The 14,483-nt window shown below is 36.0% G+C and overlaps 1 protein-coding gene across 4 annotated transcripts in view; it reads left to right on the top strand.

Annotated features, from left to right (window-relative positions):
• The window catches only part of YLPM1 (YLP motif containing 1), a 36,520-nt gene extending 22,037 nt beyond the window's left edge, over positions 1-14,483 (top strand). For 2 of the 4 annotated variants that reach the window (XM_077784026.1, XM_031504975.2), the window contains exons 11-21: positions 218-405; positions 1,026-1,088; positions 1,437-1,556; positions 1,849-2,025; positions 2,244-2,327; positions 2,562-2,645; positions 4,105-4,191; positions 7,148-7,199; positions 11,995-12,125; positions 13,536-13,715; positions 14,087-14,483. In XM_077784026.1, coding sequence (XP_077640152.1) covers positions 218-405; positions 1,026-1,088; positions 1,437-1,556; positions 1,849-2,025; positions 2,244-2,327; positions 2,562-2,645; positions 4,105-4,191; positions 7,148-7,199; positions 11,995-12,125; positions 13,536-13,682 — 1,133 coding nt within the window. In that variant the 3' untranslated portion in view covers positions 13,683-13,715; positions 14,087-14,483. Of the gene's footprint in view, positions 1-217; positions 406-1,025; positions 1,089-1,436; positions 1,557-1,848; positions 2,026-2,243; positions 2,328-2,561; positions 2,646-4,104; positions 4,192-6,920; positions 7,314-11,994; positions 12,126-13,535; positions 13,716-14,086 lie in introns of those variants that run through there. The other 2 variants (XM_077784025.1, XM_077784027.1) reach the window with 2 other exon arrangements.

Below are 14,483 nucleotides of genomic sequence, written 5' to 3'. Positions count from 1 at the left end.
AAATCTTTTTAGGTGGTGGCATTTAATTTTGTTTCTCAGTGGTGCTGAGATCATAAATTAAACAGTTGTATACTCTGCTAAAAACTTTCATTGCAATAGGTTTAAAATTAGAAATGTTAATTATTTTGAGGACATATCTGTGAATTTAACTTAAAATAACAAAGGTCCATTTAAGTCACCTCAGAACATTTTAATTTTTTTATTTTACTGAACTAAGAAAATTCTTCTGTCCAAACACTGGAATTTGAAGGTGATCGTAGAAATTACCCTGAGGAAAGGATTCCTATTTCTGCTCCATCAATGCCTCGTCAGCCACCACCTGCTCCACGAGTAGAAAAGAAGCCAGAATCTAAAAATGTAGATGATATTTTAAAGCCACCAGGACGGGATAGCAGGCCAGAGAGGGTGAGTATATATTCTGAAAGCAGCAAGATCTGCATTTGGATAAAATGCTGGTGGATGTAATATGCTGGGAACAAGTGTACATTTGAGGAAGCTCTGGAAATGAGCTTGGTTCCTTTGTAAATACCTGGAGTGTTATAGCATAGCTATTAGGAGTCTACAGGAGAGGTAAACTTCATTGGAATGCTCAAAGCAAATTAGTGTGTAATATTAAGGTGTTTTGGCCTCTTCTGAGGTCTTCACTTTGGTTTTTGATGTATCAGGGAAAAGACTTGTCTTTACACAGAGATTTGGCAATGCACCATGTTATATAAAAAAGAACACAATTTAGGCTATAAAACATTTAGGTACATTTCATTCAGTTGAATAAAAGAAGTTAATGAAACTGAACCAGATCTATAACATGCAGCCTAAACTGCTGAGATTATTAACATCAAAAACTCTGAATTATGTGGAACTACTACCATTTCTCACAGCCTGATTTCTAAAACAGCCAGTCGGTGCTTAGTGATATGCAAAAGTGTGAGCTCACAGCACATAATTCTCCAGAAGAAAATATTTGCAAAAGAGAGTCTGTTAAATGTAGTACAGTATCATATCTTCTTACATGTTCTTTGTTTCAGATTGTGATCATCATGAGAGGGTTACCTGGCAGTGGAAAGACACATGTAGCAAAACTCATCAGGGTATGTAAACAGGCACTCACTGTGTAGTGCTGCTTGTCTTTTACATGTTTCCACTACTGTTTGCTTTCTGTTTCCATGGAATTCAAGTCTGTTATTTCATTTTCCATGTCTTCATGTGCTGTGTGAATCTCCACCAGTATTAGCAAGCAGGAGGGATACTACTCTCTTCTTGTTTTTACTATTGATCAGGGAACTGCTGTTGACCAAAAGTATTTTGAAGATTTTGTGTAGCAGAAGGGAATTTTTACAGCCAAGGAACTGCTGTTGACCAAAAGTATTTTGAAGATTCTGTGTAGCAGAAGGGAATTTTTACAGCCAAGGTATATACTTTTTTTGCTTTCTTCCCAGGATAAGGAAGTAGAATGTGGAGGACCTGCACCAAGAGTGCTCAGCCTGGATGACTACTTTATCACTGAAGTGGAGAAAGAGGAGAGAGACCCAGATACAGGGAAAAAAGTTAAAAAGAAGGTAGTCTTAATTCTGTTGCTTTTCTTGACAAAAAAACAAGACATTCTGGGAAAATGGTGGCAATCAGAATTCCAGTTTGTGAGTTGGGAAGAGTGCAGAGGTCTCTGAGCTGTTTTTCAAAACAAGCCAATATAAATTAGGGTTATATTAGGGTAGTATGAGCAAATTCTTAAAAACTGACCTGAATGGTATTTTTCTCACACCAGTGTACTTTGTGGTCATGCCATTCAGGTGTTGAATATTAGCCATTTTATAGATGTCCTCTTTCTTAATGCTTTTGTCCTTGGTAAAGGTGATGGAGTACGAATACGAGGCTGATATGGAGGAGACCTATCGTACCAGCATGTTTAAAACTTTCAAAAAGACCTTGGATGATGGCTTCTTTCCCTTCATTATCCTTGATGCTATCAATGATAGAGTGCGACACTTTGAACAGTTTTGGAGTGCTGCAAAAACAAAGGGGTTTGAGGTAATGGAGTCTAAATAGTATTTGAACTTGCTGACAGCCATATGCTGATGTTTCTAAACTTTTGAATGGAAAGTGTCTCCCGGATTCAGGAAAAATGCTGTGGTTTACAATTACAAATTTACCTTTCCTAAAGTGTACAACTGCAGAGTGTATCATAAGGTAGAAAAAGAGCTCTAATAATTGGTTTACAATATTTAACACTGTCTTTTTCTTTCTAGGTCTACTTAGCTGAAATGAGTGCAGATAACCAGACGTGTTCCAAGAGGAATATTCATGGGCGCAAGCTCAAGGATATCAGCAGGGTAACTATATACATCTGGAGTCATACTGTGCATTTGGCCCCTCTGTTGTTTGAAAACTATAGACTACATAATGCTTACACTTTTCCTCTAAGAAATACTGGTAGTTATTTCGTGGGATTCTGATTAAACTAAAATTCCTGAAGTACAGATACATCCTGTTAGCAATCAGAAACCAAATTTTCCAATTAATCTGTTAGATTTTTAGAGGTGCTTCATTTTTGTGTGTTTTGTTAGATGTCTGATCACTGGGAGGCAGCACCACGCCATATGATGCGCCTGGATATTCGTTCTCTGTTGCAGGATGCTGCTATTGAAGAGGTGAGAATCTCTGTGCTTGTTAAAAATGCAGATTAGGTCAATGTGACTATACTGAAAATATGAAGCAGACAAAGATGTGGTCGCAGCAAGGCACTTTAGAAAGCCAGAATAGCTGTGTCAGGAAAATGTATTTTGTTATTCTTATGGATTACTCCAAACATGAAGGTACATTTTTACGTTTAATCACCTTTTTGAAGCTCAGACTTCGGTGTCTCTGAGCAGGAGTTGAAGTCACTTTGCTCTTAGCAACTGTTGAATATCAATTAAGGAGATTAAAGAGAATCTTTGCACTCTTAAATGAAACTCAGCACTTTTTACAGGTTACTGAATTATTTAGATCATGTTTTGAGAAAGCAGCTGGAGAAAGTAAGATAAGGAAATAAATTTTAACTCAGTCCTTGTTTTGAGAAATACAGACATTTAGCAGAGAATGAAGAAATAAATAACATATAGCCGAAAGTTGTAATTGCCTTTTCACTTCATTTGCATTTTGCCATGACATGGATCTTTGGTGTATCAGCTTACTGTAGCATTCTTCTTTGGCAGTTGTGTCAGGAGCTCTGGGCATAAATTAGTGTGTTAGTTGTGTGGTCTTTGTGAATGAATCATAGCTTGCTGCTGTCAGAGCAGCTCTTGACACAGCCATAGAAACTGATGAACTGCTGAAGTAGACAGAGGGTCTTTGCAGTTTGTCATCATGTTAGGAGGTTATTATTGCATCTCCAAATTCTTTGTACTGGAAAATAGTAATCTTTAAGATGACAATAAAAGATTCCACTCTAAAGTAGACTCAGAGAATGGCAGATTGGGATTCACAAGGTTTTGCAAATTATGTAAGAAAACTGTACAGACTTGGAGAGTTTTATATATTCCAGAGTGTATGAATGGGTCCCCAGTACAGCTGTGGAGCCCATAAAGTATTGCATTAGATGAGCAGAGTTAGATGTTATGTCTTCATTCTTCTATTTTGTTATGCTGAACTCTGTGGTTGCAATTATTGTTTGTTATGATTTGAAAATACAGAAAAGATAAAGGCTTAGTAGAGATGTTCTATGCAGAGACAACCCTTCCGCCGTTCCAGGTATATATAAATGGCAAGTTTAAGAACTTTTCCTGAGATTACAAGTTTTGAAATATGATTGGAAAGCAAGATAAGTATCTTGCTGTTACATGTAGTGGTAACATAAGGAATGCATGTGAAGGAAGGGAATTAACAATTTTGCTTTTCCCCAGAAAATCTTTGTAAAGAATATTCTTTGTCATTTTGTTGCTAGAAGAGAACATGCTTCTTAGGAAAGCCAAAGTTGTCATAGGATTCAGATATATTTCATCATCATACTTTCAAATATTAATTCTTTCTTTTCTATTTGAATTTGAACACCTCTGCTTACTCTATTAAAAATAAAATAATTAAAATCCAGATAGTGCCTTGTAAGTCTGTGCATGTGCTTTGGAACAGGTGGAGATGGAGGATTTTGATGCAAATATTGAAGACCAGAAAGAAGAAGCCAAGAAGGACACAGCAGAGGAAGAAGAAAGTGAACTGGTAGGAGACACATCAGCCATCCCTAACAGATTGTTCATTAATGTGTCTGAGAGAGAATCTCAGTCTTACAAATGCCAATCCATTGGCATTCTTAGCAGTGTGATCTTTACACACATGTTTATAATAGTTTTTTACTTAAACCTTTCTAGGAGAACTTTAATTATAAATCATATTATTTCTTCCTAATTTATTTCTAAGAATACGTGAGTATGTGCTACAAACAGTATTGTCAGTAGAGTATGGTAACATGCCTCATAGAGACATTTTAAGTTGCAGTACATCATAGTGCTGTCTTCCAGATAATCTAAGAATTACACAAAGTGGAGGGATGGGAACAATGGGCAAAGATTAATTTAACTTATTTCCTTTCACGTGTCTAAAGAACTCTCCTCAACTGTCACAGTATATGATAACAGTTATGAAATCTGCTTTTTCTGCCACATTTGACTGACTTTGTTTGTCAGGTGGTACTTCCAAGGTGAGGCATTAGGTCTCTTGGATAAATAAAGGTTACAGAATTGCCCTGAGGGCTGGCTTTTTTAGGTATGTATTTGAAAGGCTACGAAAGGCTTCCTGCTGTAACTTCTTGGTATGTGTTGGAGCTACAACTGGTCCGTGCTTGATGAGTTGAATGTCTCAAATCTTGGTGCCCACAACCAAGCAGTTAAAGTTCAATAAACAGGAAGTAACCAAAAATGTCTGAGTTGAGCAAAGTGTTTTTCCTTGATGGAAATTTACTATTCCTCAGGAGTGGCAGGTCAGAAAGCAGTTGAAATCAGAATTTTAAAAAGCTTAGGAAAAGTGGATTCTAATAAACGTCTGGTTTTTTCAACATGCCTCATTTATTCTCTTTACTAAATTTTTCTTTGGCACAGAATATGAGACTGCATAAAGTGTGGTTAGAACATTTCAAAGATGCATCCATGTTAACAAGAATATGGCTGCTAGTCCCATTTCCATGAGCTATAGTTAAAAGAGAAAGCTGTCTTTAGCTTTTGAGACATCTGTGTATAAATCTGTGTGTGAATGTGTGTGTTTATGGGTTCTGGGGAGCGTTCTAATGTACAGCACTTATAACAACAGGCCTTTTCTTTGAGACAAAGGGAAAGCAAAAAGCAATCTGCATATTAGAATGTGTTCTATTCAGATTCACAAGATATGAAAAAGAGCATTATCTGCTGTGTGTAATCTCTGGAATTCAGTCAGATGGCTAATCTCAGAGAATTATGTTAGCCAGAAAGTGGAGCAGGACACTGTATTTGGTATCTCTTGCCCTTTTGAGAACATTTGATAAGGGTTCTGCAATTGGTTTTGCTGCATTTAATCCTGTGAGAAAAGGGAGGTCTGAAGCTCCCGCCATCTGGCAGATACCTTTGAATATCCAACTGTTTTATACCAACGGATAAAGTCTGAATCTTTGCTTATCCTATTTGAGGACCAGGACATTGTTTAGATTCAGCACATAATAGGCCATTTCACACCATCAAAGTCACTCTTCTTGCTATTATCAACTCTCATTGTTTGAAGCATTCAGACAATTCCTGCTTTTCTGTGCTTGATGGTATGAATTATTGATACATTTAACTTAGTGTTCTCATCAGTGTATCCCACATCACTTTGTTTAATGCAGGGTTTTAGCTGTGGTGTAAACTTTGAGAAATATTTGAAGCGCAACTTGGTTTAAATGTATAAACATATGTATATACATGAAGTTTATTTGTTAAAAGGAAATATTGCAGCACAAACTGTTTTGGTTTGCATTAATTACAGATTTGATTAAAACCAAGAAAATCCAGAGATCTGATAACCTCAATTCACTGATACATGCTTGATAGAAAAAAGGTCATTCAAGGATTTTTTAAGAGCAGTGCTGAATATAATCAAATGCAGTGTGGCTCTCTGGAATTTACTGGAGTACACTAATTTAGTAACACATAGTATTAACAAATACACATATATTTTTACCACAGTGGAAGCAACCTATAAATAAAGCAGGAAAGAAGTTAGTGTAATAAAACTGGTTTGTGGATTGTTTGTTTTCTTCTTGAAATGTTCTAGAGTAGTTCTTTCCCTCTCTATTAAAAAACATTCTAAACAAATAATTAAATTGTCTCAGAGGGCTTCCGTTCACTACCTTGAGCTTTTTTATGTGGTTGCAGAGGAATATAAGTACTTTTATACCAAAACTGAACAGCTGAAATGAAGGTTACTTAGTAAAAATTTACTTGTCAAAGAATATAAAAAGAAAATATAACAAGAGGCTAACTAAAATAAATACCTTTTTGCCAAATTTATTTTCATTATGCTCGTTTACAAAGAATAAACTGGCTAAAGATCATTACACATGGTGACATTATTTGTAAAGCAAAATTGTTTTATAAGATCATTGTGCTAAGAGTACCATTTAAAATGAAAAGTAATACTTAAATCCTCGTGACTCAGCAGATACTCTCATTTAAACAAAAAAAATAGTTTAATTGTGGATTAACCACTCATACATGAATTTAGTATGTCCCTTCAAGAGGTGTAAGTGAAGCTTGTGTGTACTAAATCTGGGAATGTGTTCATAAAAACTTATGGTAACTTTTTTGTGTTTGTAAAGCTTTGAATATTCTTTATGCCTGAAAGTTGTGTTGCAGTGACTTTGCCACCTGGAATAATACAATACAGTAACTGCACACAGTGCCATTGCTGTCTCTCAGACTCATTCTGGAGTTCTGTGTTTGCAGAGGGCAGCACTCTTGTAATGATTTGCAAGGGCTACTGAAATCACTGAATGGGAAGTGGATGCAGAAGTTCTGAAATATCAAGTAACTGGTCTCCATCTGATAATGAGAATTGTGCCTTACAAAAAGAAATACCTTAAACTCCCATTGTAATGCTGTTTCCAGTTCAAAAGTGATATGCATGTGTGTCTCTCTCTAATCCTCCGAGCTTCTTTCTGTGTATGATTTAGGGTTACATTCCGAAAAGCAAATGGGAGATGGACACTTCTGAGGCAAAGCTAGGTGGGTATTTATTTTTTCCTGTTTCTTATAGTTGCTATCTAAAGATGTTTGCAAGACTTGAACTTTTGTTTTTACTGTGCCTCCTTACAAAGACAAATAAATGCATTGATTTCATACATGTGTCTGAAACTGCAAAAGCGTCTCTACAGAACAGGAATTTATCTTCTGCCAGAGGCAGGCGACTTTACTACTTTTTAATCATCACTGTTTTATATTCTCATTAATTGTTATTCCATCTGTTCAAGGAAAGTACTTTGTCTTCAAATTTTAAAAAACAGTATTTATATTCTTCATCTTTCTGTGTTTATTATTTTTATATAAGCAAAGAGTCAACTCACATCACGCTCTACTCTTTTTCATATTGCATACCTTTTTTCCTATGTGTCATTAGTAACTTTTTGCATTCTTGGAGACATGCCTCATAGCTGAACTGTATTGAAGATGTTTATCACTTTTCAAAGGACAAAGTAGTGGCATGCTTTGAAATTGCTTCTGAATGATTAGGTGTTAGTATATCTTTAAACTTTTCAATGCCTAAGATGTTGAAAAGTTCATTATGCTTTGCGGTTCTAGGAGAGCAATAGAATTCTTCTTAGTAATATGTAAAATGGACTTTCCAAGAGCACAATGGCATGGTTTTTGCTGTACTTTTTTGTTCTCATTAGTGCTGATATTAGGATTCTGTCAAAGTCAAAAGGAACTTTCAGGCAGAAATGCATGCACCATGGCTGTGATGAAAGGATTATTCATGCAAAGGGGTTTCTGGTCATTTTGATCCGTTTTGTTGTGGTTTTTTTTTTACTGAACAGTAAAAGTTCTAAACTAAGGTTTTAGCCGGGCAGTCTGCTCAGAACTGCTGTTTTTGTATCATGTCCGTTAGAAGTCACAAATATCTAAATTGGACACAGCTTTTAACATTTTGAGGTTTGCTTCTTCACATGTGGTACAGCCCTGTGCATCATAACTTTCCAATAACCAAAATCACAACTGCACCATAGAAATAGCATTCGGAGGTCTGGTTTACATAAAGCAGCCTTTCACCTTCTGCTGTTAAGGGTTTAGCTACACCATCTCTTCTCCTGCTGTACTCTTTTAAGTCATAGAAATAGTTATGGATTATATCACATGTTGTGGCACCTGCAGTATAAGCAGAGGCACCTTGTATTCAATGATTTTGGCATACCAAACAGCTAGGCAGTTACACAATTATGTTAGGATTGGTATGTATTTTTATTATCAGCAATGATTTATTTAATAATATAAAGTTATTTCTGAAGTTCATGCTAAGGACTGTGTTGTGTTTCTTTCCATGATGAAAACTCCATAACCTATAAAACATTATTTTTATATGGTATCCACTTAAATGTAAAATGGGGAGCAAGCATCAGAGTCACTTTTATGCTGAAATTACTTACAAGGCTGTTGAAATAATCCTTTAACAGTCAAACTTCATTAACAAACTGGATGTTAGCATGCTGCAAGACACAAATCCAGATGCTGAGAAGGGCTTTCTATTAAATCTGTATTCACAATTTTACATTTATAACTACCCTCTAGATTCAGTTTCATATATATTTAGGTCTATAGATTAAATTCTGACAGAACTTAGTTTTTTAAAAAGTCAGGTATTCCTGTGTAAAGAATGCAGTTTCTCTGGAAAATTACTCTGCCACAGCAGTCAATGTTTAGCTTAAGGTGTATGTTAGAAATACTTGTAGTCTGTGAGTAAGAATTACTATATTTAGTTCACAATAAGGCTTAATTGTAGGTGATCAATTATAATTAATTCTGGAAAGGCATGTAAGCTGTAGTGCATTAGCTATTCCAAAACTGAGTTATTTCCTGGGAGCTGGCCTGCCTATTAGGTTTATTGCTTTAGTCCCAGAGGGCACACACTTGCCGAATGACATAAGTGCAAACTTCAAAAATGATGCTCTGAGTGTTGTTTCCCTTTCTGTTTTCTTTCTGAATAGAAGTTGTTACAGGAGAGCACAGTAAAGTCTTGCTGATTGTAATAAACCTCAGAAAATCTCTGAAAAGTTTTGAGTTCTGGCTGCAAACACTCACTTGTGACAATCGCCAAACATATGCCCCAGAGCTCTCACTTCAGCACAGATTTACTTTATTCTTACATTCCTTTTGAGTATGTGTGTGATTTATCATTTCCTGATGTGCTGTGCACAGCCACAGTTTCATTCTGAAAGTCTATTCATGTATCTTCTCAGTGCATAGTGCACAAAGATTCTTATATTGAAATCTAAATTTTGGATTCTAATTTCTAAAATTTGACTGTAGTGTTTAGTACAATACTCTGTTTCAAGGTGTGGCTTAGTGACAAGTTCTACAGACTGTCAGGAATGGAGAAATGATCTCTGGTGTACCTGAAACTTTGATACCATTGTAAAATTTGCTCTAGAATACAAATGGGATTCTACATAAAACTTTGTGGCTTTTGTATAAGAAGGGCGAAATTTAACAGACTGATTTATTTAGGTTTTGAAGGAGCTAATTAAATTAGTTGCTTTCAGATATTACTTTAAAAATTCTAAAGGTGAGTTTTAAGCTTTGTGGGTTTTCAGAAATGCTTCTGCTTTGTTGTTTTTTAATATGAAATGATAAAATGGTGTTCAGTAGTTTAACACTAAATAATCATCAGCCATAAATAATCACAAGCACCAGCGTTACAAAATGACATCTTGAATCACAAGCACCAGTGTTACAAAATGACACCTTGTCTCATTTTCAGAAAAGAATATTCTGAAATAATCCTTTATGGCAGGTTTTTGACATTTGTGTAGTGCCTGCTGCATGACATATGTACCTTGAACTGCAATAGTATGGATGGAAGCAGACCTCTCTGGAAAAGCAATCCAGCTTCAAACATGGAAGGACATAACTTTTTAAATAAATCCTGTGTAGCAGTAAAAAAGAGGGACAGAGGGGAACTGCATATTCAGAACAGCTTCTGAACTCTCTACTGACATTTGAACAGTACACATTTCTTGGCGGTGTTTTCAGTTGTTTGGTGCACAGCAGGGAGTGGGAGACTTGACTTGCTTTCACATCGGTAATAAGGTGAGCTTGCACCAAGGCTTCCTTCCAGCAGGAATATGTCTGTCTACAGGTACTTCCCAACAGAGAGCTCCTCCATTTTCACTTCTTCATGGTCCTAAACACTCCTCAATGAGTTTGTTGATCTCCTTTTCAGTGTTAATTTTTTCTGGAAATGCTTAATGCCACAAATTATCTGCACTGATTGAATGTAGCTGGAGTAACAGGAATTTTGTATAAATCAATTTTGCCTTCTAGAGGGAGCGTCGCCTTTCTGTGGAGATTGAGCATCAAATTTGGCAGATGCAACTTAGAGCAAAAGAATAAACTAAATAATGTAATAGATACAAATATTCTGAACATTTTTCATAAATGTTAGCTATTTTAGGAAGCATGGGGATTATATTGTTTTATTAAAAGAAATTCTGTATCTGTTCCAGGGAAATGGAGCAGAGGTGGAGTCTTTAAAAGGTTTTGAGGTATATGAGGGAGAAATAACTTAATTAATTTATGGACTTTAAATTATACTAGCATGTCTACAGTACCATTCCCTCACATTATCTCCATTGTTACTCTTCTCTCTCCCATATTAAGTAAAAAACTCATCTCTGAACTGAGTTTCTTTAAGTACATACCTGTTGAACATCTTCTGCTATCCAGGAAATAATGTTGCCTTGTATTTGATCTATTTCTGAGGCCTTTTGTGGGTGAATTTAATTACAACAGTGACTTCTGAAACAGTATTTCTAACATCACTGGTAATGATTTAATGAATGTAATTGCCAAGTTTAGTGTTCCTTCTACACATACTTGAATTGTTGGCTTATAAATTGGTAGTTAACATCGAAAGAAGTAACAGAATTTCCTTTGACTTGTAGAGCCGGATTTCCTTTTCATGTTTTGTTTTTCATAATCTTACTATGAATGTTTCATCACCTTTCCAAAGACAGTTTGCCACATAATTTCAAGAAGGTTTTGTTTTCTTTACTGAGAATAAGTGTCTAAAGTGGAACAATGTTTTAGAACCTAGGAACGGAATTGTTTCTCCTCATGTATTGGTTCAATAAGAAAAAGAAGAAAATGAGGACTGTTGGACAAATGTACTGCGCAAATAATTATGACTGACCTCTTACACCATGAAAGAAAAGATTCTGAGATATTTTTCTCCCAGTCCTGGAAGACTTTTTAAGTGGTTTGCCGTATGGGGAGAGAAAAAGAAAGGGAAGGATCAGGCTTTCCAAGGAGCGTTTTGTTTAGCAGAAACAGTATCTCAAAAACATGTCTTTGATGCATTAAGTTATACAATTGCCACTTGTTGCTGAAACTGCATGTATGCCATGTTTGACACAGTATCGATCCTCAAATTTGGGAAAAAATGCTACAGCTTTAGTATTGTGTTCAAATACAGAAAGATGGATCTGTGGTTCCTAGCTATTGTTGGCTATATTGTACCTGTAAGGACAGACTCCATGTAAATCTGGAAGAGCAAACTTTTTCTCCCTCATATAGAAAACAACACTGAGTGTTATTGCCACACAGTTAACATGAAAGATCAATAAAACTTGAAAACTGTGTTGAGTCTTCTTTAGTTTATTTCAACTCTCATCATTACACATGTCAAGACAAACTGGATGTACAAATTCTGCTGCTTGTTCTTTTGAAAAAAATTCCACTCTTGTCTTGTTTGTGTGAATAACAGAAAAAATAATCTCCCTTAACGCTGAGGCTCTGTGTTTGTTCTCAGACAAGCTGGATGGTTTGCGGACTGGCACTAAAAGAAAGCGTGACTGGGAAGCAATTGCCAGCAGAATAGAAGATTATCTGCAGCTTCCAGATGACTATGATACACGTGCTTCTGAACCTGGAAAGAAAAGGGTAATAAATTTTCAAATGACTTACTGTCTGTATATAACCCTTTAATGGTCTCTGTGAAGGAGAGTTTATATCAAGTCATTCAATGTCTATGAATATTTCATTGACTCCCTTTTCATTTTGCTGTTCTGTTCGATTCTGTAAGACATTATGCTTGCAAGTAGGTAAACATATTAGTTATAGTTTCCAGAGGTAAACATATTAGTTATAACAGAGCTAGGACTTGTAGATAATACAGATTAACTATGCGTGACATGGTCTGAATACCAAGGGCTGCATGTTTAAGTTCTGTTTTGAAAAAAGGGGGAAAATCATTGAAGGAGACAAAAAAAGTAATAGAAAGAGGCTATGCTTTTTTGGTTTTATTTGCAAAATAGAAAGAGCAGCTTTTGCCACTAGAAGTAATTTGAATTAACTGTCAGTGTTTTGGTATTGTTTTGCTCTGTAATGTCAAATAGAAAACTGAGTACTGGGCAGTATCTGAGAGAAATGGAGTTACTTAAGGCATTGGCAGAGGCGATGATGGTGGAAGAAAACTGACATTGCTTATCAGTAGAAATGTCAGGGAAAATCCAGGTAGACTGTGGACAGGGATGTGCTGGCAGAAAATTGATAAGGCTACATTCCCCAGTAACATATGGTCCTGAATGAGACTAGTCAGTATGCAAAGAAGAGCTCTGTCACTTACTGTTTTTTCTTGTCCTGCAATGGTGTGTTTCAGCTGAGTTTCTGGAGCTTTTCTTCATTGCATCTCTCCCTCTCTCCCTCCCATCAGTGTCTTGTTTTGGGGGTGTCACTATGTATGTTGAACAGGATAAATTAAAGGGATCTGCATTACCATGAAGAAGTGCAATGCAGATAAAGAGATGTAAAGATGAGGAAATAACATATGTATGAAAAAGTTACTTAGTATGAAGAAATAGTGGAAAAATTTAAATAGAAATATATTATGTAAGATAGAAAATTGTCCTTCATTCATTTATTCATTGCTGACTTACTCTTCAACACTGTCTTTCTGTAGTTTCATAATCATCTTCTAGATGTTTCCATTGTGCAGTTGAAAGAAAGATTTCCCAGAAAATTAAAACAGTAAATTAATCTTGGATAATTCTTCCTGCAGAAAGTGTTGCTTTGAACAGAGAAATAATTGTAGTAGTTCCACTTCAACTTTCAGAACTATAGCACTGAAATGGAAAAAGTTTATCATCTGTACCTTTCATTTACTCCATAGAATACCTGGTATATTCAATTAAAAATAATTTCCCTCTTTACCTATCAGAAAAAAATAATACTTACCTGTTCTAAGGAAAATTAGTAGAAATTAGTATTCTTGTATTCTTACTTGCAGTGGAAAGCTAAATTCATACCAGGGTTTCTTGGAAGATTATTGTACTGATAGGATGTTCTCCATAGGTGCGATGGGCAGATCTAGAAGAAAAAAAAGATGCTGACAGGAAAAGGGCCATCGGTTTTGTTGTTGGACAAACCGACTGGGAGAAGATAACAGATGAAAGTGGTCACCTTGCCGAGAGAGCCCTCAACCGCACCAAGTATATATGAAAGAGTGGTTAAGTGGATTTTTGTGCCTTTAAGGTAAATATTCATCTTCCATTGTTTCATCAATATTGATAGCCTTGATGTTTTTCAAGAGTTGAGGCTGCAGTTGACCCCATTGTTAGAGTTCTCCCAGACAAGGTTATTTGATTTGGAGCTTTGTATAATAGGTGTCAGCTGTGCCTGTGTCAACATGCACACTTCTGTACAGCACCTGACAATAAAGGGGGAAGGATTATCAGCTCTCAGACCTCCTAACCTTATTACAAGGAAGCTTGTGGTTCCATTTAGAATAGTTTAGCTGTGTGCCTACTAGTCCTGTTGAGTTCAGGTGTGGCTTATTATATCTGAATTCTAACCATGTTAATTGCTGTTTTACATGACATAACAAACTTTTCCTTTCTTTACAGGCCAATTGCTCTGTGGAGAAGTGAACCAAGGTGTCATGAGCATCTTACATGGGTCATGTCACTCCCACCTTCACAGTTTTTGTTACTTTAGTTTCAGCAATTTTCTTGAGATACTGGCAGATAACCAGTGCCCTCAAAAAATTCATTGAATCCCACTACTCCTAAGTGAGAGAGAAAGTTTACTTTTTAATATTTTTGGAGGGGAGGGAGGGGGAGGGTCTGTAGTTTTAGCTGCTCTTTGTGGGATAAAGTGGAAGGATTAGACAGATGTTACCTCCACTGTACCATCACAGAATGTTTATCACCTTTGCTCTGTGGATGTTCTCGTTTTATACTGTATGTACCTTGTAGCTTATTGTATTAGGAAGCAGAAACAATAAATTTCACTATAAACTCA

Source organism: Lonchura striata, chromosome 6 (assembly GCF_046129695.1).
Source record: "Lonchura striata isolate bLonStr1 chromosome 6, bLonStr1.mat, whole genome shotgun sequence".
NCBI classification, from domain to species: Eukaryota; Metazoa; Chordata; class Aves; order Passeriformes; family Estrildidae; genus Lonchura; species Lonchura striata.
Note: the sequence above shows the minus strand (reverse complement) of the source record. Positions and strands in the feature narration are given on the sequence as shown.